The sequence below is a fragment of the Pinus tabuliformis genome, chromosome 4_2 (assembly GCF_031772625.1).
Source record: "Pinus tabuliformis cultivar Carrire ecotype Pingquan chromosome 4_2, CPIR1, whole genome shotgun sequence".
Classification (NCBI taxonomy): Eukaryota; Viridiplantae; Streptophyta; class Pinopsida; order Pinales; family Pinaceae; genus Pinus; species Pinus tabuliformis.
The window spans coordinates 163827266-163854659 of record NC_142304.1 but is presented as its reverse complement, the minus strand read 5'-3'; the positions used below and the strand labels follow the sequence as shown (position 1 = coordinate 163854659).

Genomic DNA, 27394 nt, shown 5'->3' with positions numbered 1-27394 from the left:
GCTCGATGCTAGCTCATCTTCACATGGTTATGCAGATCTGCCAATGTTCCAGCCTGCTTTTGTCCCCAGTCCAGTGATTAAAAAGGGAGAGGAAAGCTCTCCATCATCTTTTGTTTCTCTATCTGCTCAAAAGAAAATCCCTCACAGTTGCCCCTCAAACACTAAGGCAGAACAAAATTCAATGATCAAGGTTGAAACTGATCATCTCAGTCTTGATATTATGAAACCTGCTCAGGTGGCCTCCACGCAAATTGAAAGGGCAGTTGTTCAGATGACAAAGGAAGAAGATGTGCAGTTATGGGACTTATCCTTGGATAAGGATTATTCAAAGAAAGATTCAGGAGCAATGTCTCTGTGTCCCATGCACAAGAACACATTGTTACACCATTCATATTAATTGTGCAGGCCACAAATGACAAAGACAAGTACACAACAGCCACAATTATTCAGTAGGTGTACAAAGGCTCCCATGAAGAACATCCAACCAGGAAAACACATATAAAGGGGATGAAAGTTGATCCATATCTACCTATTAAGCTCAAATGTCCTAAACTGTTTGAAGTAGAGGATCAAATAAATCATGTTTTGCAGCTCTATGATGAAGGGGCCAAGAGTAGGAGAGACAATTTTGATGGCCCATCAATTGGCCAATTTTTGAATGTTTATGTTGTTTAAGGCCCTCTGGCCTTAATGATTGTAAGCAGTTTCTTTTAAAGTTTTAGTATAGACCTAGTTTGACTCCATGCCCAATGGATACTAGGCAAATGTTTTTTAAGCTGATTTTGTATGAAGGCATTGGTCTGCAGTTCTTGAGACCTCACAGGGAGGATCTCATCCCAAGAAGGAGCCAGTGTTAGCTCTGCTGCAAGATTCAGCGGTTAAAGGTCAATTTTTGGTTTGGTGGTTGGTTTTTGCCGAGAAAGGGCCTCGCAGCAATCGTTCCCCTTCTGCTCATTCAAGTTTCCTCATACCCTCTTAACCCCTCTGTCTCTGTTTTGCTTCTGATAACCTCTTAATTCCTCGCTGCATGCGTTTCCCCCCGTTTCACTTCTATTTTGTTTTGAAAGCCTACATTCTTTAGGCCCTGAGCGTTAATTTTAAATCGCCATGTGACCCCATCATATGACTCCGCGCTCTCTTTTTAACCCCCCTTTCCCCGCTTTGATCCCCACCATCGATCGCATTACGATCCGACGGTCTCTGCTGTTTTTTACCGTTTGTTAAACCTCTCGCACGTTCCCTGTCATCTAGCCGTCCATCGCGTGATCAGACGGTAGACACTCCCCCCGATCGTGCGACTTGCGCGCACGTTAACCTGCGGGCGCGGCGGTTTTCACCTGCCACGCAGTGCCTTGGTACTGGATCGCATCCGCCCTGTACGTAAACCACCACAGCCCATAAGCGGTGCGGGGAAACCGCTTCCCGCCACCGTACCCGTCTCCCGCGCATTATCGTCCGCGCAACTTTCGCGTGCGATGACTATCGGATTTGTCCAACTGTGATCCGACGGCTCATGTTACTCCGTTTTTTTTTGCTCCCGATAGCCCCTCAGATTTAATCTCCGCCACCCGTTTGTTTAATCCAACGGTCCACATTTGATTCCCGCTTATTCTTGATAGCTGTTGCGAAATGCTTCCCGCTGTTGATCCACGATATCCAATGGTGGATCTGCCTCCATGCCGCCTGCGCCCATTGCCTCTACCACGCTTCCAAGGGATGAAGGAGACCGCGATCCAGCAATCTGCACATTAAATCTGCAACTACCACATTTAAAGAGCAGCACGGCCAAGGACGATCCTCGAGCAGTTCAATGACTGCAACAGTTATTGAAATTCATTCAAATAATACTTCCCCTGTTCAGGAAGGACAACAAAGTACCAGTAAATGTCAAATTGATCTATTAAAACAATCAAATTGTATCAAAGACCATATTTGATTGTAAATGCGGTTGGTGGTCAGTTATGACCCTTCCACATATAGGTTAGCAGAGATCTTTTGTAAACCAACCTCAATATATATCCAGAAGACAACATGTAATAGGTGGATGAATGTTATTTTGTTGTAAGCTTCAACTTCTGGAGACTGTAACTACTGTGATACTTGCAGCGTCTGGTCTTCATTTTCAGCGAATGCAAACTTCTTTTGCTGTTAATTGCTCACTTTCCACTTCTTCTTCTTTGTTCCAGGCTATGCCTGTTATGCATTTATTCATGCGCTGTAGATGTCTAGCATTAGAGGGGCTGTCATCCCACCTCTGTGTTTGGATCTAGCATGTATCATTGAATTTGTATGCAGGTTTCTGTTATTTTAATGCCAGAGAGCTGTCATCCTGTCTGTGTATTAGGAAACAGATTTACAGACCTCTTTACTGGTTGCAACTGGCCATCACAGGGTCCTGTGCATCTGCTGGTGTGATCAGTATTCTCCATGTCCACTTATTTCTTAAACTGTGAGTAATTGGTGGTCTAAAGCCTTGTAGTCTAGGGGTGTTCACCCATGTCTGGGGTTAAGCATAGTAGAAGTGGTTATCTGGCTTGAATATGCAGCATTTTTTTCATTCATCCACCATTTTTTCAACATTTTGTTGAGTTTGTAATGTTCTCGAGCTTCTCTGATATACAACCTAGGAGAGTTTCTTGGGGTGATAACACAACCATTAAATCAAAATCACTACCATTATTATTAAGAAATACATTAAGACCGAACCATAAAAATGATCAAATGCAAGAGTGAATATTGATGAGTGTAAATGTAATTTGAAATTATATCCCTAATAAATTTTACATCCATTCTAATACATGCACTATACATGCAATTTAGCTATCCCATATGTTGTGATTATAGAGGGTGGTCTCTCCATAGATAAAAACATCATAATCATATGAGAGTTGTAAGACATACACTTCCCATGAATTTTTTTATTATTAAATATAATTTTAAATATTATATCAAAATGACCAGAAAAACATTACGACAAAGTTGGGAGTGGAAATTGACAATTTGATGCATAATAGTGGGGTTGGGTGAAAGAGCCGAGAGTGAGGGCGAAGGTGAGGTTGGGGTTGTCCCACCTCACCGTCCGCCCTTTCATCCCCACCCATGCAGGTAAAATAATTTTAATTTGGAAAAACTCAACACCTACCAGGTTAACGCCCCCTCAGATTTGCAATGCAAAAGACACCTTATCTATGGAGGACGAAGATGTTGATGACCGACTTTATTTAGTTAACAGGGTTACCGCAGAATGAGCATATTACTTAAAATTACGTCAAACTCAACTCGACTCTGAAATTGACGGCAATTCTCAAAGTTGAGACTCCCTCACAGGGAGGGGCGCCCAGGCGTGTTGAGAAAGGAAGGAGAATTATGAGCGAGAAAGTCAAGTATTCAAAAACAGTTGAGTGGATGATGTAGAAAACCCCACCAATGCCGATACCCATACTTCGTAACCCTGCAACATGCAGCAGCTCTGAACCCCTTTATAACAAATACTATGGATCTAATGTTGTGTAAATTATTGTCCTTGTAGATCGCCATTCTGAATAGGCGATATCGTGAAAGAATTTGCAGGCGATTTTATCATATACATTTTGTTGGCTTACCCAACGACCAAAATTTTGCTATTTGATGCTGTGAATGTTGAATTATGAACAAGGCTGGTTCCGTAGCGTTATTCGGCTATGTGAAGAAATGTGATCGAGCACGAGAGAGTGTGTAGGCAGGGTCGGGGGTATTAAATTTTATTTTTTCTAAGATAAACAGGGGAGCCATGGCGGAGTCTATCTTTGAAAAGAGAAAGGAAAAAGAAAATCTCGGTTGGATTTATGTGCGGAGCAATTCGGATTGGAAGCGACGTTATGCCATGATTTTGAAGGGAAACCTGCAAATATTTTCTTCCGATAAAAAAGATCGGGTAAAGGTGTGTAATTTCATGTCTGCTAAGTTTTTTGGTTAAAATTGACCGTGACAAGCCTAGGGCCGCCCCCCTACGGGCAGGTCAATCAAGGAAGCGAAGATCACTCTTATTAATTTCTTTGTAGCTTTATTTCCTCGCGCTTCTCTAAAGAATTTTGCTATTGTTTATTTTCATCGACTATTTTAATTCTAATTCTGGGTCTAATTTTCAAAGTAAGAAATTACTGCAACTTTTCGTGACAGGTTTATTTTTTTCCAATTTCGTTTTTGTGGGTAAGTCAGGGACTAAATTTTAGCGAGTGACTAATTTTCCATACTTGTGACTAATTTTCCATACTTTTTCTAAAACAATTGGCCAATCGTTGCAGTTATAAATTTGCCAATTATTGCAGGTTTATACAATTTCATTTTTTGGAAATAAGTAAAGTTATGGGCTCAATTTTACCTGGTGACTAATTTTTCATATTTTTCCAAAATCAATTTACCAATTTTCAATTTTCATTTATATGTGGGTTTCCCCAAATTCTATAAAACAAAAAATACTTTACCTTAAAATTCATTAAAACTTTATAAAAACTATATAAAATTTACTAAAACTTTATAAAAACTATATAAAATTACTTAGAAATTTGAATATTTAAATAAAAACTCTCACCAAACATTTAACATTTCACTAAAATTTATAAAATTACCATCAAACATTAAATATTTTCAGTCTGCTTGTTAAGGATTTTGATAATATTCACCCAAGTTTTCTACATTCAACATAAGTTTCTATCCTTTAAATTTTCCTTACTTCCTAATTTCTTTCGTTACACTTGATCAATCATTTTAATCGCTGTTCTAAAATGCAAGGCCAGTATGAGCATGCAGAAAAAGTTGGATAGCTTTCTGGTACCAAGTTATTCACCGAGATTACATTGTCCCATTTCATTGCAAGGGCCTTTCGCCAAACTATTTAAATTTCAGCCTCAATTCCTTATCCTTTATATTTCTTTCAAAACTTTATCCGAGATATTCCTTTACACAAGGGATCAAAGCACTGTCTTGAAGAATTTACCATAAGGGGTGCAAGTACATGTCTATGAATATTGCATGTTCTACATTTGACAAAAATATTTGCATCATCGATGGTGATTTTCCTTCCAGCCTCAATTCCTTTACCTTATTTCTTTCAAAACGTTATCCTTGATATTCCTTTATGCAAGGATCAAAGCACTGTCTTCAAGAATTTGCCGGAGAGGGTGCAGCTACATGCCCATAGATATTACTGATTCTATACCTGACAACACTATTTGCTTTATAGATGGTGATTTGGGAATTACTCCAACAATCATAATGAATATGGAGGCTGGACTAGCAAGTAGAACACGGGTGGGAATACTTGCAAGTCGATTTCAAACACCAAAACTACAGAGGCCGGAGTTGGTGATGGGGCTTGCTTTCTTATTGCTTGTATCCTCTTACACTACAGGCGTATGGGTGACACCTTCAGAGATTTGAACACGGGTGAGACTACTTGCAAATCGACCAAACACTATAACTCCAGAGGTCGGAGTTGGTGATCGGACTTGCTTTCTTATTGGGATGAACAATGGGCATAGATTTTTTTGATCACATCAACTGTGATGTAGGCAGTGCCAGCTCACATGCAACATCAACCAATGCCATATCATACATATACTGGTGCTTGATATCATAATCATCCTGTTTTCCCTCACATTAAAGGTACTTGATCCACATAGTTAATGCCATTTAAATAGCAACTCAACAGTAAACAGGTAATACTATTCTTGCAATTGCATACTGGTACTTGACACCATAATCATCCATTTTTACTTAACAATAAAGGTACAGGGTTCACATCAGTTAATGCCATATTAGCAACTCAACTGTAATCGATTGATATTGTTCTTTTTAAAAACGGTAAACAATTAATACCATTCTTTTTCAAAACATGTTTCTTGAGTTTGGGTTAGAAGGACCCCCTCGGAGCTTTATGTGTTTCCTTCTAACTTTTGAAATTTCTTTTGAAATTGAATTCACCTTCCAGCTGGATCTCCACTTGAGTGGATTATAAGGGAATTTGCGTCTGGCTTGTACAAGTCCTTGTATGCCTTCTTGATCCTGAATCAATAAGTCATTATTATCCATATAGCTGCAATATTAATCCTGCAAGCTTTTATTATTTCAGCCACATCCAAATATGGAATCAGCTCTAACTATCTTTCTACTTCATTTCTTGGTGTTTAGAATGTTCCCTTCTCTATTAGTGGATCACTCCATGCTTCTTGACATTCTAGACAATTTTTGAGCTACCCTTGTAAGTAGCTTAATATGCTGAAAATGACCTGAAGACCCTATTTAACGATAAACTGTCGAAAATGGAAACTCTTTTACAGACAACTAACTATATGGTTGCACTCTCCTTCAGATAAGCCTTCCAACAAACACAAATTTGCTGAAAACAGACGCTTCTGCTATTTGCTATGCCTTTTCAATTTTGGCAACTTCTTGTTTTAAACAGCCCATTTTCCTGAATGTGAACCTCAAACCAATAACAAATCTGAATGGGTGGAATAAAAAAAGTAAAGGCCAAAGGTATCCTCCCCTAAATTAACTTTTTAATGGCTCATCTCTTGCTTCGATTAGACTTCTGGATAATGTACAATGGCCCTTCAATTTCTGCCATGTGGCACTTTTTCTACTATTTCTTGAGACTATAAATTCTTTTGGATACCAAATTCTGCTACTCTTAGAAGTCTTTAAGGAAGGAATAGAGAAAAAGATTGTATAGGGTGCTGATACTATCCTGGATGTCGATCATTTCAACAACTCCCTCTTGTTCCAAAAATGCTTTTTGAAGCTATTGAGTACTAATCAATGAATAGTAACTATGAGGTGCCCAGAAGTGCACTATTTACTATCCTTCAATTATTTGCTGTCAAAACCTATAGATGCAAAATGCTTGCACCGTTCTTTTCTTGAAATCTTGGTTTGATCAGAGTTTTTAAGTAAGAGATATCTCAAAACAAAGAAAAAAATCCAGGTTTTTTGATTGTTTACACAACCTTTTATACTTTCGTCACTTTTCTTCTTCTTTCCTTAATAAACACTTTTCAGAACCTTGCTTGGAAATTAGCCTTCAGATTTGGCTTGTTTGGGATGTTGGATCTATACTTGTGAGTTTGCTTCCTGAGCACTGGATCCCTGATACACGGGGGGGCGGGGGGAGAGTGCACTAGTGAAATTCTCACAATCGCACAAATTTTAGCACTTAATTCATTCATACACCTTTTGGGATTATGGCGCAATAGGCCAACCTAGGGAACTTGTTCCCTTATTTCACCTTGGTGGTTATCATTTGCCTCTAGTCTAGTGTGGCTTTCTGTTGATGGTGCTGGACCCGCCAAAATGTCAAGGGGATCTCCCCAGCAGGAAGTCCCAATTAGACCTCAGGCCGTTTGGTGTAGGAGTCCCAACAGTGGGTCGTAAGGTTATGCTTTGACCGCGATGTCGCATAGAGGCAAGTAAGATAACTCTGTTAGTAGCAAGGGTGTGACTGCTGCAGTGAGTCAAAGAAGATGTATGAGAGGTTCTAACACATAAGGGGGGAGATAAGGGTGAAGGTGAGTCCCAAGTTGAAAGGGTGAAGGTGCCAACTCGGCTAGGAACACACAACACAAAAGGACATACACAGCTTCCGACGGAGCAGTCCACTCGGATGCAGTAGTCCCAACATACAAGGTAAGATAACACATACAACACTCACGGATTAGTCCGAACGAGTGCAATGGTTGTTACAACAAGGTTCATGTGAAAGGTCTGTCTGGTGTCCGACAGAGCAATCGACACGGATGGTGACAGTATTAACAACATATACAACACATTTGCAACAAGATTCATATAATTGCATGTGAATTAGTTCATACACAAATACGTAAGTTAAACAACATATATCATTAAGGCAACCAGAGCAGTCCAACTACAATAACAACATATGCATGAAAATGTGCTAGCTCTTATTATATAAAAGTGTAAGTTCCAATCATACAATACATCCATGTAAACCTGCTAGCCCCATTAGTGAAACGTTACAACCACATCCGCCTGCTCCTCCAAAGAGATGTACTAGCTTCGTGCAGTGGAGAAGCCAAGGTGCGTTACAATACTGTCCACACTTTCTTCAAGATAGTCTTAATAGAAGCTTGGTTGACCAAAAGCTTGAACAATGAGTTATGAGGGACTATTTAGAACAAAGGGTGGGGTGACCCTTGACATTCCCCTTTGTGACAGTTCAACTACCTTCATGACTCTTCACCTACTCTATGATTGTTACATCCAACTCTTGGGACTTGACTTACACTTGACATGACTCAACATTACAATGCACATGTACTCATGTGAGACAAAATGGCTTGAGCAAGCGATGCAAGACATCACTGACACTTGGTCCGCTGCATGAGACCAACTCTTTGACATGCTTGTGATGGTGAAAGTGGTGAGCTGATGCCAAGCTTGGTCGTCCGTGATGGTGTGCATGCACCTCATGGTGACATCTTGTTGAAGCGAACTCTTGCCTCCATTGCAACCGGTGCATTGGTTCGGCCCCTTCATCCAACTCGTTTGCTAACATGCGCATGGTCTTCTTGGGTGCGGCTGAACCAACAACACACTAATGCATAGTGTCCATGCTGATCTTCAAGTGTGTGCTGGTGGTCATGCGCATCAACTTGCCGAAGTACATGTTCAACTTCAGTTGGACTTGCTTCTTGTCTTCGCCTTGGTGAGTGTGCTGAATGGGTTGGATTGCATGCGTGCGCACAATGACATGCATGCTGCTGAATCCCTTGCATGCGATCAACAACACTACTCACCATGTCTGCTTCGTGTCAATTGCTGGGATGGATCTTTAACTTGTACGGGCGTAGTTTCATCCGTGAGTGCACAACGCCCACTGCTGTTCTTGATCCTGCTGCAACTCATTCATCTATCCATGCAGTTTCATGTTCTTCCTTGAGTTGCTACTTCGGCACATGCAACTCCTTCTTCGTTCCATTCTCTGTCTTTGCGCAACTTTCATGTCGCGTCGTCACCTCATAGCTTGAGTCTCCAAAGTTGCTTTCACTATTAGTGGATCTGCTTGACCTTGCAACTTTGTTCCACCTCTGTGTTGTCAACAACCTTCCTCTTGCATTCGCTGCATTCGGTATGCTGCCTTCAACTGCTGTTCATGATGTTGCTCGTTGTGATGCTGTTGCTTTATGTCCTTGTCTACGAACAACTTGATGTCTTCGTGAGTATGCAAGCTCATAGACACTTGATCGACTGTGTCTCCAAGTGCGCTCTGAACGGTGTCTTCGACTCTGCTCTCTTGGAGACCATTGTACCTGCACTGCTGAGAGGCAGATGAGCACCTGCAATACTTGGGGACATGGCAACACTCATGGCAAGCAATTTGTCAGTTGAAAACCAAAATGAACTTTGAGAACTGACTTGCAACATACCTGTGTGACTGATCATGAAGGTTGCGCAATTTTGGCCGGGAGGTCGGGAGACCAACTGCCAAGACTGCACAAGGCATAGTCTGGGCTGTTGGGAGACTGACTGACTGCTGGAACTACGCAATGCACAGTCCAGTTTGGCTGCTGATTGCTGGGATTGCGCAATGTGCAATTCCAGCTGGGAAGGACTGTTGGCCTAGGGACAGATTTGCGCAATTTCTTGGGCCAAGCAGCCACTGTCCTCCAGAAATGTGCAAAATAGTCCTGGAGGCTAGTCCTGTGCAAAAATGTGCAAATCTGGAGAGGAAGGTGAGCCTTCCTTCCCCAGATTGTTCGATGCAGCCCTGGTGAAGGCAGAGTCCGGGCCAAGGTTGGCCCGATTCGCCAATGGGCAATTGAAGGCAACTAAGACAGTAAATGCATGGCGACACTAAGTGATAGCAGAAGTGGTTGACAGTGCATGCAAAACATGAACGAAAGATTCAACAAATAGATCAACATGCATGTGGGTGAGGCAGTTCGCCAGTTGTGCGAATGTCTGTGCGAAACAGTTTCATGCATGCGACAACAGTGAAATAGCAACGAAAACTGAAACAGAGCTAGTATACATGTAAACGACGATAAGCGTTCAAAGAAAACAAGCAAACAATACTCCCACAAGCGAAAACACAAAAAGCGACAAAAATGCAGCACAAGGCATGGGAAGCGGGCTTACCCCAAGACAACTGAGCTGAATGTGCCGACTGCTCCTAGATGTGATGTGGGATGTCAGAGCTACAAGGTTGATGCGAGGAATGAGCTATGTAGCATCCGGTTGATGAGTTTTGATAAAATCGAGGTTGTGACGCGCATGCCACAAATCTAGGGGAAGCGACACTTGGTGGGAGGTTTCTAAATGGCTCCTTGTATGTAACCTCCAACTGCTAAACATAGATCCCTGAGACAAGGGATGCCTTTGCATGCTGCCTTAGGAGAAACAGCCTATGCATGCAAGTCTGCTTTGCTCAATCCCGGAGGGAATCGGTCAACTCAACTGCACATGCAAGAGGGGGTTCGACTGCTTGAAGGAAACACGCATTTGTGGCTGAGAGCTGGGTTGACTGCCCAGGAGATTTGCGCAATTTCTGGGCAGAGCAACTCACTGCCGCCTAAATTTGCGCAAATTCTGGGCTAAGTAACCTTGCTGGGGAAATTTGCGCAAATCTTGCTGGGAGTGTTGGCAGGCAGGATTGCGCAATCTTGGAGCCCAACAGGCTACCAGGGAGGATTGCGCAATTTTTGGAGGGAAGGTTGGTTGCCCTCCAGAAATTCACAATTTTCAAGGGGAAGCTGCTCAGCCTGCAGCTGGACCAAGTTCGGGTGAACAGCCTGTGAGGGGAATGGATCAAGCTATGACTGACAGGTTGCCTTTGTGCAAGAAAGACACTGAAGCTTGTGAAATTGATGAAGCAAGGCAAGCTGCTATGAAGTTTGGAAGGGAGGCTACAAAACGAGGCTAAGACAAAATTTTGGAGGGTTGTTGTAGCCGCTACAACACTTTCCTTAGGGTCTTTCTTTCACTAACTAGAAGGGGTACAAATAGGAGGCTTTAATTATGGTTGTGTTCCATGATTTTCATACTTTAACACTTGTTGTCATTCTCCTTATTTCATTCTCCCATCTTTTGATTGATTGTTGTTAGTTGCTTGTACTGGTTCCCTATATACCTTGTCCTATCAGAATAAGGGGTTGGAAACACCGAGGTTGATGTAACTGTAAGACGAGAAAAAGCATATGCCAAATGTCAAAATGCAAAAAGAATGGCAAGGGATGTAAAGCAATCAAAAGCCAATTATAGCTTGAGCTCAACCCCCCCTCATATATAGCCACTCATCCCTGAGAGTATCCATGCATATCACGTCTATCAAAGTAAAAGGAACTCTCAATGAACAACTCAACCTGGATAAAGTGATAAATTGTCTACCATTAAAAGGGGATTATATCATCACTATTACATGATAAATCAATAAAGCATGTTAAGTAAGCCATGTCAAAGGAAGAAAAAGGAAAATATGGGGGGCTTGGAAAAACAAAGTCGAGTGAGGTAACTTAAGCAGCTAAGCGCTCCCTCTATAGAGGTGCTCATGGTCAATGGTTTTACATAACCTAGTATAAGACTATGACACCTTTCATGAAGTAAGCCCCAAATGATACCACCTATCACTTGCACCTATCATTTGAAAGGGTTGGCCTAGGAGTTGTTCCTCCCCTTAGGATTGGAAGCACTTAATGGGGTCACGTGATAACACTCCATACCTAAGTATGGTAACATGTACATGATCATGAGCTAATAAGACATTTGAAAATGATACCTGTGTGAAGTACTTTGATGGCTTTGACATTAAATATGGTCCACCTTGATGCTCTAATGGTTCTTGTACCCATGATGTTGCTCTCACTTGATTCATTATGTACTAGATGGTTCTTCTGGGTGTAGCCATGATCACTTGAGGGATGATATGATGCTTCCCTAACACTCTAGATATGACATCCAATTGCATCTGATGATGACATAGGGCACTTTGATCAGGACGTTGGGAACTTTTGGAGGGGCATTAACCTTGAGGTTGACTTGCCACAAGTAGTGAGATCCCTCTCTTAGCCTTAGGATCTTGGATGTTGATGATTTAGGCATGGATATTGCTTGGAGATAAGGTGTACCAAGGAGATGACAGGATGCCTCTAGGACGACAATGTACCTTCTTGATGGATTTTGCGCTTCTCTTGATGACGGCTGATGATGATGATCACTTGGGATCCTTTTGGAGGGGATAGTGCATCTTCTACTATAATGATATCATGCCTTGGCCTTGATGATGTGTTAATTTTAGATAACAATGGTATGTTCTATGATTTAGAGCAATTTACTTCAATTTTTTTTATTAGCCCAATATCAGTTTCCAGATAAGCAATCACATTAACATTGATAGTAAATGCAGATAGAACATTAACAATAAGCAGAAGACAAGACAAGACCAGAGGACACAATATTTGGCAGATGCCAGGGGAAAACCCCAATGTGAGGAAAACCCTTTGATCAAATCTTCTTATTATTCTTCAAAAGTTCAACAAAGAGAGAGAGTACATCATACAAAATTCACTTGCCCAATCATTGTAAAATAGTCTAGTCAAACAACACTCAACAAGATGCCCTAACTAGAAAGTCAATGCTGGTCAAACTAGCATAAAGTCTCCTCCAAATTAGCTCGGTCAAACCCAGTCAACTTGGCCTCCAAAGACAGTTTGAATTAGCCTAAAATAGTCCTGAAACATTTGGTCAAACTCTGTCAACGCACAGTCAACTCTACGGTCAAAGGGCCTGTGGTCAACGTAGGTCAAACAACAACAAATTCCTCGATTTCTGTGCCAGGAGATGCGGCCTAAGGAAATCAGATTTCTTGCCTGAAAAACGCAGTCAAAGGAGTGAGTTTGACCCTTGGTCAACGCTGCTGCAGATGGCCCAAAAACAGTCCTGAAATTCCAGCCTGAAATTTTCGGTCAACCCAAGTCAACGCATGAAGAAGAAGAGCTGCTCCTTTGCTGTACGAACCAATGAGGAGAGGAGAGAGAAATATGTGTGTTGAGGTGTGTCAAAATGAGGAAAATGCCTCTTCTATTTATACACAACGTTGAGGGTGAAGAGACACATCTGTTGGGCTTCATGAGCCTACATTAGACTTTTGGCCGACCTTGACAATTTGTCCATAGGAGAAATAAATTCATAATTCCAGTTCTGCTTGTCAGAATGTCTTTAGATCAATCCTGCACCTCTCGGAAAGAGGAATCCAATAAAAATATCATCTCCATCATTTGAGCTGTCCAAGGTGGAGTTTGGCCCTATTTTCCAATTTTAACACTCCCTCTCAACTAGGGAGAAATCCACTTGCCAAACCATCTGACAATCTGTCCTGTCTCTGTCATCCCTGCTCTGCTCTGCTAAACCATGAAAAAATAATGAAGAAGAAATGATCGAGAGTGTCTCATACCACTCTCCACTGACCCGAAGTTAGTTTCCATTGATCCCAGAGCAATATCAAACATCCTAGCATAGGGAGTACGGTAGTACAAGATGCATCCGTCGGTAGTACTATGGTCCCTATCCTCATTTCCCAACTCATTGGCCAGATGAGAGGTACTTCCCATGAGTAACGCACTGCATGGGTAGGATGTATTGACAGAAGGTAGTGAACCATTCATCCTGCTCATATGCCATAGGAGAAGGTGAACCACTCATCCTATGCATATATCAACCATCATGGGGTATCACAGGGGAAGGTGAACCACTCACCTTGTACACAGCACACAACTAGGGGAAGGTGAACCACTCACCCTGTACACAACACACAACTAGGAGAAGGTGAACCACTCACCCTATGGTCGCTCATAGCTCTAAGAAGTACCCCAAGCCCCCCAGAGCTCCCAGAGCTCAGTATCCAACTCAAACGGGACCCTCATAAGAGGGTCTTTCCACGACTCCAAGTCATTCATAGAAGGTTAAGAATTTAACCTTCCCCAGGGGCTTCGTAAGAATATTTGCGACTTGTTCATCAATCCCAATGTGATGGAGCCTAATTGCTCCTTGTTGTACCATATCTCGGATAAAGTGGTATTTGATATCAATATGCTTGGAGCGGTCATGAAACACATGATTCTCAGAAAGACAAATCCCACTTTGGTTGTCGCAATAGATCACGGTGGTATCCAACACATGCTCAAACAGCTCACTGAAGAGCTCAACCAAACAGCTTCACAGGAGGCCATATTAGCAGCAATATATTCGGCCTCGACAGTGCTCAAGGCAACGGATTTCTGCCTCCTGCTCATCTAAGATATCGAAGCAGAACCTAGTGAGAAACAACATCCCGATGTGCTCTTACGATCCATCACACTGCCAGCCCAGTCAACATTAGAATAACCATGGAGCCATAAATTCCCAGCAATGTATCTCAGTCCATAGGTGATTGTGCCCTAGAGATATCTCAAAGATTCTTGGTAGCAATCCGATATATGTGATGAGGCTCAACCATAAATTGACTCAATATATTCATTGCAAAGCATATGTTCGGACGGGAGTTCACTAAAGAACATCAGGGCCCCCACGAGTTGATGATACTCAGAAGGATTTCCCAAATCGGGCCCAATAGCACTTCTACATAACTTCTTGAAGTTAAGTTCCATCGGAGTAGTCACGGACTTACAATCCACCATCCCAAATCTTTCAAGTAGCTTCACAATGTATTTTCCTTGGGAAAGGAAAATCTCACCTAGCTTTTGCCAGACCTCCAAGCCTAGGAAGTAGTGCATCAATCCTAGGTCCTTCATTTCGAATTCGAAAGCCAACTCCCTCTTGCATTGATAAATAAGAGGGTTTGCACCTGTCAGAAAGAGATTGTCCACATAAAGTACCAAGATGAGAGGTCTATTATTTTCAACCTTGAAGTAAAGGTTCAGATCAACTTCACTTCTTGTAAAACCCAACTTCATCAGATAACTGTCGATCCTCTCATACCAAGCCCGTGGAGCTTGCTTCAAACATAGAGGAATTTCTTCAACTTGCATACATGTGTCTTTCGATCTAGAACTTCGAACCCCTCAGGTTGTTCTACATAGACTTCCTCCTTAAGTGAACCATGCAAGAAGGTGGTCTTGACATCCATTTGATGTAAATTCCATCCTTGCAAGGCAGCAAGGGCAATGATTGAACGGATGGTGGTATATCAGGCAACTGGTGCAAATATCTCATCAGAGTCCACACCTTCCTTTTGAGAGAAGCCTCGAGCAACAAACCTGGCCTTGAATTTTTCATGACTTCTATCAGCTCCATGCTTGATCTTGTAGAGCCATTTCAAGGTGTTAACAGATTTGTCCTTGGGTATAGGGACCACATCCCAGACATCATTCTTCATAATTGACTCATACTCTTCGTTCATAGCATCCTTCCAAACTTGGTGCTTCACAACTTTTTCAAATGTGCGAAGCTTAGTTTGAACAATGGTGCTCGTGGCAGTTAAGTACCCTTGGTACCTATTCGGCTTCTTACTTTCACGAAATGTCCCGCTTGGTGCAATATGTCTCTTGACATATTCGAGAGTGTCCCTAAGCCATGAGGGTCTCCTTTTTGAGGAGGAGGGCTCATGGGGAGGTGGATCAATGGGATCCATCAGTCCTTCAACATTGGGCATTGGCTCATCCTGCGGTTCTCCCTTCTTTCCTGTATCTGCTCCTTTGTCCTTCTTTGGAATAGGAAGGTTCCTAATCTTCCCAAGGGTAGCATCTTCATCGAAGGTGACATCATGACTTATTTCCACTTCTCTTTGACCAGGCACATAGATTCTATAAGCCTTTGAAGTTTCACTATAGCTCACAAATGTTCTTTCTTCCCAGATGCATCCAATTTGCCTCTCTTTTCTTTCGGCACATGAAAATACACGGGGCTACCAAAAATTCTAGAGTGAGAAACATCAGGTTTCTTACCGGTGAAAACTTCTTCAGGAGTTTTGGAGTCCAATACTTGATGAGGGCATCTATTTTTAACATACACGACAATGTTGGCAACTTTTCCCCATATGAACTTCAGAAGGCTTTGATCATGAGGCATAGCTTGGGTGGCTTGTATAATGGAACAATTCTTTCTTTCAGCAACTCCATTTTGCTCAGGAGTATATGCGGTAGTAGTCTCCCTCTTAATGCCAAATTCTCTACAATAGTCATTGAAATCATTTGATTCATATTCAGTTCCATTATCGGTCCTCAATATTTTGATCTTCTTCCCTGTTTGATTTTCGACCAAGGCTTTGAAAGAGCGGAACCATGTGAACACTTTGTCCTTCTTCTTCAAGAAATAAATCCAAGTTTTGTGAGAGAAGTCATCCACAAAGATAGCATAATATAAATATCCTCCCAAAGATGTCACGGGCAACATACCAGATAGATCAGAATGAATCAATTGCAAAATATCGGTAGTTGTGCTATCGCTTGAGGGGATGGTCCCCTTGTATGTTTTCCTGCGGCACATCCATGACAAACACCTTCATGTTCTACTTTAAATTCGGGCATACCTGTCACCATCTTCCTTGCATTGGGTAGGGATTTATAATGAAGATGAGCAAACCTTCGGTGCCATAATTCAGATTGAAGAGATGTGTCACAAGACATAGCTCCCAATGGACTTCCTCCAACTTGATATAGGCTGTCAACCCTGAATCCAAGAGTAAATGCTTCTTTGAAATTTCTTTTCCAAACACATACCTTTCCATCAATGAATGCTACCTTGAATCCTTTGTCCTCCATTGTCAAGATAGATACCAGGTTCTTCTTTAGATCGGGTACATATAGTACTTCTTGTAGATGAATGGTGTTGCCTTGATTCAATTGAAGAGTAACATTCCCAACTCCTTTCACGGGATAGGTGACATTGTCTCCAAGAATGATTTCCAAATTTGTATCCTTTTCTATCAAATTTGAAAGAGCTTCCTTATACCTAGTGAAGTGCCTTGAGGCACCATTATCAATCAACCAATTTCCCAAGGTATCCGAAGGAGAGGCAGTAGAGAGGGAAGATATAAGATAAAATTCTTTTTTCTTGTTATCTACAACCTAAGTCACATGACACGGGGATTCGGGACACGCAGGATTCGAGATTCGTGGTGTCGGATTCAGACACATTGACCCCCAGAACAGGACACGTAGGATTCGTTATATATTATTTTATTAATATATATATATATATATATTAAAAATTTGATATTTCTTACACAAATTTTAATTAATGATACAAATTTATTGATTTCAAATATAGATCTTCATCTATAGCTATTAGCATGCATAGTACATACAAAATTCAAATACATGTCAATCTATTATCTATTTCTTATGCTTGGCCCTCTTGCCACCACGAGAAATGTCTAATTTTTTACTCTTGTTGGAAAATCAGGATCTTTGTCATTAATATCACCCTCTAAGCATTAATATCCAGAGGTATTTTTGTCATTACCTCTGTATCTGTATAGGGATCTTTGTCATTAATATCACCCTTTAAGCATTAACATAAGATAGAACAAGCATAACATGTCAAGTCAAGAATTTGTTTGAGTGATGCGTACATTTTTAGGAGGGTCATGATACAGGAGTTTGACAACCAATGTCACTAACATCAAGGTACATAGAGGGATTGGTGCTCTTGATTAAATACGAGTTCCTTACCCTAATACATGACAAAATTCAATGGAAACATTGCAATCCCCCAATCCTAAAATCCTGAAAAACTGATAAGTCTGCTGGATTTTGAATGAAATCTAAAATTCTACTTTCTCCATATGAAATCCAATGAGGCCGGAACCACTGTCAAACATCCTGAGTCATTTCATGGTAATGTAAAAAATTTAAGTAAAAGGATGAAAATGAAGATTAAGGAGAATGTAATCTTCATTTTCATCCTTTTACTTTAAGAATTTAACATTACCATGAATAGCATATCAATACTAGGGCCTAGACTTGATCATTAAACTGCCAAAACGCTTGCCAAATTAAAATATGCGTGGCTGTAATGACCAAATGCGGCCTTTTCATACCCATGCAGGTCACTTTTGCCGCCTAACGAGTCCTGGAAAACAGGACACATTGCCAAAATTGTGACACGACCTCGGATTCGACGCGTCAGGAAAGGACATGTCGTGTCATGGTTTTTGGACACGAATCAGGGTAGAATCGCGTCGGACACGCTGGATTCGGGATTCGTGGGGCCTATAGGACGAATCCAGTTATCTAGTCTACAACATTAGATTCACCATACCTGGGGTTTCTTGATCTTTTGGGAGGTTGACCATTTCCATGTTGAGTAGAGGGAGCATTCCTTTTTCTTTGTTGTTGAACCTGCGATTCCTTTGATTGTTGTTGCCTCAAAAATTATTGCGGTTGTTGTTGTTGTCATCATCCCGAGGTGTATCCCTTTTATTAGGACACTCCCTAGCATAGTGGCCAAACCTGTTACAAATGAAGCATCTACCCTTTTTTCCATCTTTGAATCTCGGTCTTCCTTGACATTGCTTCTTTGAACCTGCATTGTTCTTCTTTTTAGCATGAGCGGAGAATGCAGTAGGATCATTCCTATTTGAAGGCATGTCTCTCTCTATCATCCTTGTTTCTTCTTGAGTACATCTAGTCAACAATTCATCAAAACCTGGAATCCGGTCATTGTTGAGGATAGTAGTGTTGAACACATTCCATTCATGAGGGAGACCTCCAAGGGCAATGGGAGTGAGCTCCTTGTCAGCAATAACTTCTTCAATTGATAGAAGATCATTTTTGATTTCGGTGATCCTCATGAAGTAGGATTGGATATCTTCTCCTCTTCCCTTCTTTATGTCCTTCAACTTGTTCTTGAGAAAGAGGACTTGGTTTGCATTGCTAGCTTTAAACATGCTAACCAACTTGTCATACATCTCCTTAGATGTGCCCAAATCAGAGATGTAAGCAACTAAATGCTTATGAATAGAATCCCTAATGATCTTCTTAGCTTTGACTTCACCTTTCTTGTACTTTGTCTTAGCGGCAACCGATGCATCTGAAGGAGGTTCAACAATCTTTCCCTGCACATAGTCTATAGCATCAGGCTCTTCCAAAGTCAAGTCAAGAGACATCTTCCATGCATGATAATCAGACTTATCATTGAGCTTGTCATCAAATTTGAAGTAAGATGAGGAGGCCATTGAATCTTGTCCTTGTCCAACAAATCTCAATGATTGCTTTTCTTACTCTTGCTTGGGCTTTGTCTTCACCTCAACTTTGATACCATGTTAATTTTAGATAACAATGGTATGTTCTATGCTTTAGAGCAATTTACTTCAATTTTTCTTATTAGCCCAATATCAATTTTTAGATAAGCAATCACATTAACATTGATAGTTAATGCAGATGGAACATAAATAATAAGCAAAAGACAAGCCAAGACAAGAAGACACAATATTTGGCGGATGCTAGGGAAAAACCCCAATGTGGGGAAAACCCTTTGATCAAATCTTCTTATTATTCTTCAAAATTTCAGCACAGAGAGAGAGTACATCATACAAACTTTACTTGTCCAGTCACTGTAAAACAATCTAGTCAAACAACAGTGAATAGGATGCCCTAACCAAAAAGTCAACGTTGGTCAAACCAGCAGAGAGTCTCCTCCAAATTAGCTATGTCAAACCCAGTCAACTCGGCCTCCAAAAATAGTCTGAATCAACCCAAAACAACGCTGAAACATTTGGTCAAACTTGGTCAACGCACAGTCAACTATGCGGTCAAAGGGCCTACGGTCAACGCAGGTCAAACAACAACAAATTCCTCGATTTCTGTGCCAAGAGATGCGGCCTAAGGAAATCGGATTTCCTGCCTGAAAAACACAGTCAAAGGAGTGAGTTTGACCCCCGATCAACGTTGGTCAACGTTGCTGTAGATGGCCCAAAAATAGTCTTGAAATTCCAACTTGAAATTTTTGGTCAACCCAAGTCAATGCATGAAGAAGACGAGCTGCTCCTTTGCTGTACAAGCCAATGAGGAGAGGAGAGAGAAAGATGTGTGTTGAGGTGTGTCCAAATGAGGAAAATGCCTCTTCTATTTATACACAATGTTGAGGGTGAAGAGACACATCTGTTGGGCTTCATGAGCCTACATTAGACTTTTGGCCGACCTTGACAATTTGTCCATAGAAGAAATAAATTCATAATTCCATTTATGCTTGTCAGAATGAGATGATATTTAGATCAATCCTGCACCTCTCAGAAAGAGGAATCCAATAAAAATATCATCTCCATCATATGAGTTGTCCAAGGTGGAGTTTGGCCCTAGTTGCCAATTTTAACATGATACCATATGATGATGACAAGTTTTTTAGATGGTGACATTAGGGTTTGAGAGGGCTAATTTGGTGATGTGCACCTTCTACTATGATGATATCATGCCCTAGGTTGATGATGTCACCCATGTGCACATATGATGATGACATAAGCTTTTTGGAGGGTGACATTAGGGTTTGAGAGGGCTATTTTGGTGATAAGATACCATTTGAAGATGAAGAGAGATGACTTTTGGATGAGGCGTGCATTTGAGTCATCTTTTGCACCATTTCATGGACAAACATATTTTTGGAGATGGCATGGAGGGTATTTTATTCACACGTGGGCAAATTAGAGGTAAATCAAGTAGGTTGCCCTCATATATATATATATTTATGGAGTCGATTTATTTCTTGGATTCATTGTCACACTTGGATCATAACTTCTCTTCATTAGTGATTATTCTCTCTTGTGCACTATGGAGGCCTAGTTGAGCGACTTCTCTTGGTTGGATTTATGATGTGATGTGATCTCTTTTCATGGATGCTTATGGTGGATCTTGGATGTTGCATGGTGAAGTAAGTTAATTTATTTGCTTTATCTTGGTATTATGTTCCATGAGATTAATGTTCTTTGCTAAGTTAGTTTATTTGGTATTTGGTTCATTGTCCCTTGTTGAATTAAACCCCTTTTCCAAATATTTGAAGAATAAATATAAATTTTTCTTTCCCTTAATCATCTGGAAAATTGAGAACCTAAATCTCAAACCCTAGGGTAAGTTAGTTTATTTTCCCTAGTTTGTTTGGATTTAGTATCACTCTAAGGAAACCCTAGAATTGTTTGTATCCTAGACTCCATATGCCCTAGATTGAGAAGGCACTAGTCCATCTCTCTTGTGGCATTCTTTTAAAATATAAAAATTGTTTTTCTTTTTATTTCATGGTAAATTAGAGTTAAATTATAACAAAATCGTATATTTTCAACATTTAATGACTTGTTGACGTATGCCTTATGGTTAGAACTTAGACATTGTGCAAAGGTGCATTAGAGAAGCAAAATTGAAGTTTTTCATGCATTTTTCAACCATTTTCTAGGGCTGACGTCAAGGTTTTATTTGCTGTTTTGTTTCTCTTATTAACTGTCAGAATTTGTTGTAACTTTGCCTTTAATTTACTCTCTAATTTAGTCTTCATTTCTCATAGTTTATTCACTATTTTCATGGCTAAATTTGCTGTTGTTACAAATTAGTGTTTTACTGCAATTTGCTTGTTCAAAACCCTAGTTTATAGCAGCCTTGGGTACATCTTGATTTGGTGAGTTCAGGAAACTTATTCGAGACTCTTTTGGCCAATCCTAGCCTTTAGATTGACCCATAGCTCCCTTGAACCCAAATTCAGAATTTACTCCTTCATCCACCTAAAACCCTAGTTTGTCATATCTTTATCTGGTGGATCTATGTTGTAGGATCCTTAGGGGGCACTTAACTTAAGATCCTTGGGTTACTTGATCCCTAAGCCCTACTAGGGAAGTCTCCATTGTGTTGGATTATGTCCTTCACTAAAGAGATGTGGGTAGTTGTTGAGGTCATAGTGGTGACGCTCTCGTGTGTCACACATTGTGTAGGTCACTTAATGATGAGGCTTTGCACTAGGTGCTAGATATTGCTGTAACAATACCCATGCTAGATTTATGCATATACAACACCCAATTGTAGTTAGGAGTGAGAAAAATGCTTCTTTGAAGTTATTCCAATGTGTAAAGTCTTATCACATATTCAATCATGAGGCGGGGGACATATGTTACATGTACATTATATGTCTACTAAGTTACAACTCCTATCACCTGATCATATGATTTAATTAAGTCATTATTATATCATAACTCAACATTACATTAATACATTATAAATTTGTGACATTATAAAGTAACTAAATAATAATGTATACTAATATTAATTCCTAAGTATGACATATGACCATAATGAAATATCTAATCTTCTTGGCAACAACACTTCTTGACGGAATTTTATTTTTTTGTATTCTAGATTTTTGCCTAACTTTCTTTATTGTAGTTTTCTTTCACTGATTTTTGAAAATTAGCTTATTCCCAGGCCATAGAGCTCAACCTGAAGCTCTAATACAATTTTGTAATATGGGGTATATATTTGAAATTCTTTGTTCCTAAACTTAATCACAACAATATAATTCAACTCATAGGCGACCTTTTTTTATGCACCATTTTAGCGCATCAGAATCTGATAAGACCTGCGATTCTAAAACGCAAATATAAGAAGCTAACGACATTGCTTGTAAATTAAAACCCCATGAAGCATAATACTTACCTTGAAAGAAAAAAGCCAAATGATTACTTAAGGAAGATTTATCACCTGACACCCAACCATAGGTTCTCCTTCAAGTAGAACCACTCCTGAATTGAGGGTCATAGAGTGACAAGGATTTGATTCACACTAGATGCATGAAAAGAAAGATTTGCACAGAGTCACAAGATGAATCACATAGATATGGAAGAAAAGGTAATATAAGCTAGAGAATCTTATTGGGTCTTGTTACCTCTTATTTTGGCATAGGGTTACTCTTAGTGAATTTCTTCACTATGTTGTCTTTTTATGAGATTTGGGCAGCTGGGGCAGGCACTTGGTTTCATTTATGAGCTGAGGTAGAGGTTTTGATGGCATTTTGGTTGATCGTGTGATATAATACATGATGATTAATAGTCCCTTTGATGAAGCACCCTAGGGTTTGAGCATGGCATTGACTTCTTTTAGGATTTTGGGCATCTTCATAGTTCCCAATGTAGTTCACATTTCTGAAGGCAATTCATAGTTCCCAAGGCATTTGTCAAGACAATTTTGAGCTATTTCTTCATGCAATATACCTCTTGTGCTATTCCACATCCTAGATTTTGGATCTCTCACTTTGTTTACACATTTTGAGGCACGTTTCCACCCAGTTTGAGGGGAAGGCCACCTTGGAGATCACATTGGGGGTTCTTTTGGGCATGTGCGAACATATTTGGCTCTCCCATAACTTTAGGATTTTATTCGCGTGATTTAAGGATGATGATTATACCTTAAACACTTCACATGTGTCCTTTTGGAGCTGATTTAGAGAGGCTGCCCTATTTTAAGGGGTTTTACCCTTGGCTTAGGAGATATTCAATCTTGGAGACTCATGCCACACCTTGAGTTGCACACTTTGAGTTGAGCATCTACAAATTTGGGGTGCCTTTGGAGGCTAGACATTGCACTTTGGGTCACCTCCTCCCCTCATTGATGGAGACATCCCTATCTTTTGGGGTTGTTTTACTTGGATAATTGTACACATGGTTTGACCACCTCATCTTTTATATATTTTTGACTAGATAGTTGGAGGAGAATATTGTTTTCTCTCTTTGTGGGTTAGATCGAAGGATTTGACATGAGACATTATTTTTATATTGTAAAAGAAGTTGAGCTAGACTATATAAAGAACAATCCTTACTCATTTGTACTCATTATTGGATTTTTGGAGCTTTCACTCCTTTGAGCTTCATTGACATATCTTTCTTGGAGCATATGGATGTATAAGGGTTCTTTCTCTATGGATGATTGTTGTTAATTCTTGAAGCTTCTCTATATTGGTTCTTATTTGATGCATAAAGATTAATGGTGAAATGCTCAATTCTTCTACAAGCTAACTATATTGATCCATCAAAGGGAATTTTCTACCAGTGGAAGGAAGACGTTTTAGGGTAATTACCTTTCCTTCTTCCTTTGTTGGTTTAGAGACTATTTGGTGCTTGCTTTGTCTCTCCATTTTGCAACCCTAGAAAGAAGTGTTAAGTAAGATTATCAAGCCATAGTTGATCTCCTTGGTCAAGGTTGTTCCCTTAATGATATCTTCTTGTTGAGCCTTGATTTCTATGTTTGATCTTGATTGGATGAGGGATTATTCTTCTTGTTGATTCTAATCTCTTAGCTCCAATCCTTGAAAGAAATAGACCAATTATGAAGATGTTTTCTTCTTTTCTCCTTAACCCCCTTTGATTCACCTTGACTGCATTGCCATTGTTGGATTTGACATTGATCTCTACTTCCTTCCATCACTCTTAAATCCTTTAAAATCCCTCAATTTTTATTATTATTAAGGCTACTCTCACTTCACCTTGTGCCTCATTACTTAGCCTTAGTAATCCTACTAGGGATACCCACCATAAGTAAGAGAAACATTGGCCTAAAGTGAAGAGGATAGGTTGCTGAGGTGATAGTCTCAACAATTGTCTCTTTAGTTGTACCATGTGGATTAGGGATTTTATCATTAAGTACAATTTGGGTGGTAACAGGGCTAACCACTACAAATAAAAGCAATTATGACTCAGTGTATTTGCATGAGGACATTCCAATAGACAGTATTGGCAGTCCCTTATGGAAACTCTAAGATCAAAGCCAGTTTTCTTATTGCTAGCTACTATAATCTTAGAGATTGAAACAACCAGAGTCTTCCCTAACATATGCAATGCATATATGTTAGAGATTGGACTTTTAAAGGTTGAAACTAGCATCTCTCCAACAATATATGGTTGAAGTTACTTAGCTGATGATTGACAAAAAGGGTTGTAATGTTTAGCACATAATGACAAAATGTGGGGATGAGAGTACATGCTATGATGTAGTAAAGATATCTAAAAAAAATGTAAGAACCCCCTTCCTTTCCCCAAATCGGTATTTATAGGCAATGTTGGTCTAAGAAGGGAATATTCAATCAGAGCTTGCAACTTGTCACTCATTCCTCCATGATTAGATAGATCTAGAAGAAAAGGCTATAGGCTAAGCATATGAACCTGATTCGGTTCAACTAAATCGAAGTAGAGCAATCACAACTCATTCTATCTGCACAAGGACATTACTACCAATAATATTGAGCAACACTTGTCAAACATTATTAGATCATATCTTCTTTTCTTCTTGCTAACCACTATGACATCAAAGTTGTTGAGAAGTGTAGCTCAAAAAGGAGTTTTATGCATAGATTTCAATGTGAACGTGTAGGACTTGGTTCAAGACATTCGGAAAATGACCACTTAGGAAAAGTGGATAATTGGTTCTATTTCCTAATACTCTTAGGAAAAAGTGAAATATCTTAGTTTTGTAAATGACTTAGCTTAAGAAGTCTGATAAAATGTATTTAATACATTAATGACTTAGATTTAATCTAGGCCATATGTCTCAAGCTGAGACTAGGGTTTTGGAAAATTAGGGTTTTTTTAACAAAGCATTAATAAGACACAATAGAAGAGGTAAATCACAATTGAGCAAATCTAGTGAGTTGGAGAGGAGCGAGAGTTCAAGAAGGAGGAGGCATACAACAAAGCTCGAGAACAGTTGTACGCACCTTACTTGTGCTATTGTTTTCCTCCTTTTTTGTGTAGGCTACACACCTTTTCAACAAGTCGTACATATTTGTTTTGGGTGATTTTGTGGACTATACAACTGTGGGTTTGGCCCGCTGTAGAAAACACCTTGTAAGCTTTGATTTAAGGAATGAGAAGTTGATATAAAGGACCTTTCGTCTATGCTTCTGCTAATTACTTTTCTAGCTATCATGTGATTGATGTTATGTTCATAAATTAAATTTCAAGAGTTGAATAAATTCTATTTCATTTCTTTGCTTTGAGATCATAAGAACTTTAATCATCTAAGGTTGGCAATAACATGGTATTGGAGCTTTGACTTTGATTGATATTCTTAAGCATTTATAAGATAGGTTTTTGTCTTACTTTATCAAATCTAAGAGTTTGTGTCTTATATCTCAAAGATGGCAACAATTAGCCTTAGATTTGAGGACAAATTGGAAGGGACCTCGAGTTTTTTGCATTGCAAAAGTAAGGTAATGTTGTTATTGGAAGAGAATAATCTCTGGGATGATGGCAAGATGTTGTGGCTACACCTACATATCCACAACAATTGGCATGCAATGAGAAGGAAGTGAAGGCTAAATGGATGGTGTAAATGATCACTTGATTTCACATATATTTGAGAAGAAGATCGCAAAGAAGATGTTGATGCTTGTATTGGCCTCTACTAGAGAGAGAAAACAAATAAGATATAGAGATGGCCAGATCAGACATAATTACCACATCACTTATGAAGGTCAGGTAGATTCATGACCAACTTGTAGCAGTTGGGGAAAAGATTGAAGATGAAGAGCCAGTGAACATAACACTTAATGAATTCTCAGTTTCATGGGAAACATTTGTCAAGGAAATTTATGCTGGCGAGAATCTTTCCTCTTTTGAGAGACTATGGGATGAATGTTTCTAGGAGGAGACTTAGATGGAGTTAAAGGTTTGCAAGAAGGGTGGTGACTATATGCTAGCCTTATTTGGATAAATGAGGAAGGCTAAAGGAAAAGGACTTAGCTAGGGCAAGGGAACAAATGAGGATTCAACCTAACATCCATGGAAGAAGGACACTTGAGCAAGTTCAAATGTTTCATTTAAGCATGGGTTTTATGCATAACATTGTCCATAAAGGAAGAAGGGAAAAGGGTAATGGCAATAGAAGTAGGTGACAACCTTTGTAGAAACCTAGATGAATGAATTTGTTACCAAATTTGAAGGATTTCTTGATTTTATTTTTCCTTTTCTACCAACATGGTTCTCAAGGATGCTTGGTATGTGGACAATGGGACATCTCAGCATATGATGTCAACTTGACAATATTTTTTCTTGTCTAAAAGAACGCAACTCAAGGGTTCATGTAGAGCTTGATAATGGTGCAAAGTACCTAACAACAAGAGTTGTTACCATTTCCTTCAAATTTAGTTAGATAACTCTGTAGACTTAGATGCTGTTCTTTTTGTTCAAGGCCTTAGGAAGAACTTGCTTTCAATTTTAGTTATGGAGTATAACTGCTATGCAGTGGAGTTCAAGAACCAATGATCCTCATCATGCCAAAGGTATTTATACTCCAAAGCAACATGAGTAATAGGCGTCAAGGAAAGAAATATATATAGGTTATGGGGTGAAGTTGTTGGAGTCCTTGTACATAACAATGACGACTTGTGTGAATTTTGGCACGAGATGATGGTGCACCCACATCATAAGGTGTTTCCTATTTTG

The 27394-nt window shown here is 39.9% G+C and overlaps 1 protein-coding gene across 2 annotated transcripts in view; it reads left to right on the top strand.

Moving 5' to 3' along the window:
* The first annotated feature begins 3024 nt into the window (after window positions 1-3024).
* The window catches only part of LOC149168690 (uncharacterized), a 342439-nt gene continuing 318069 nt past the window's right edge, over window positions 3025-27394 (top strand). Inside the window, exon 1 of one of the 2 annotated variants that reach the window (XM_089428378.1) lies at window positions 3025-3919. In XM_089428378.1, coding sequence (XP_089284504.1) covers window positions 3770-3919 — 150 coding nt within the window. In that variant the 5' untranslated portion in view covers window positions 3025-3769. The remainder of the gene's footprint in view (window positions 3920-27394) is intronic. The other variant, XM_089428376.1, reaches the window with a different exon arrangement.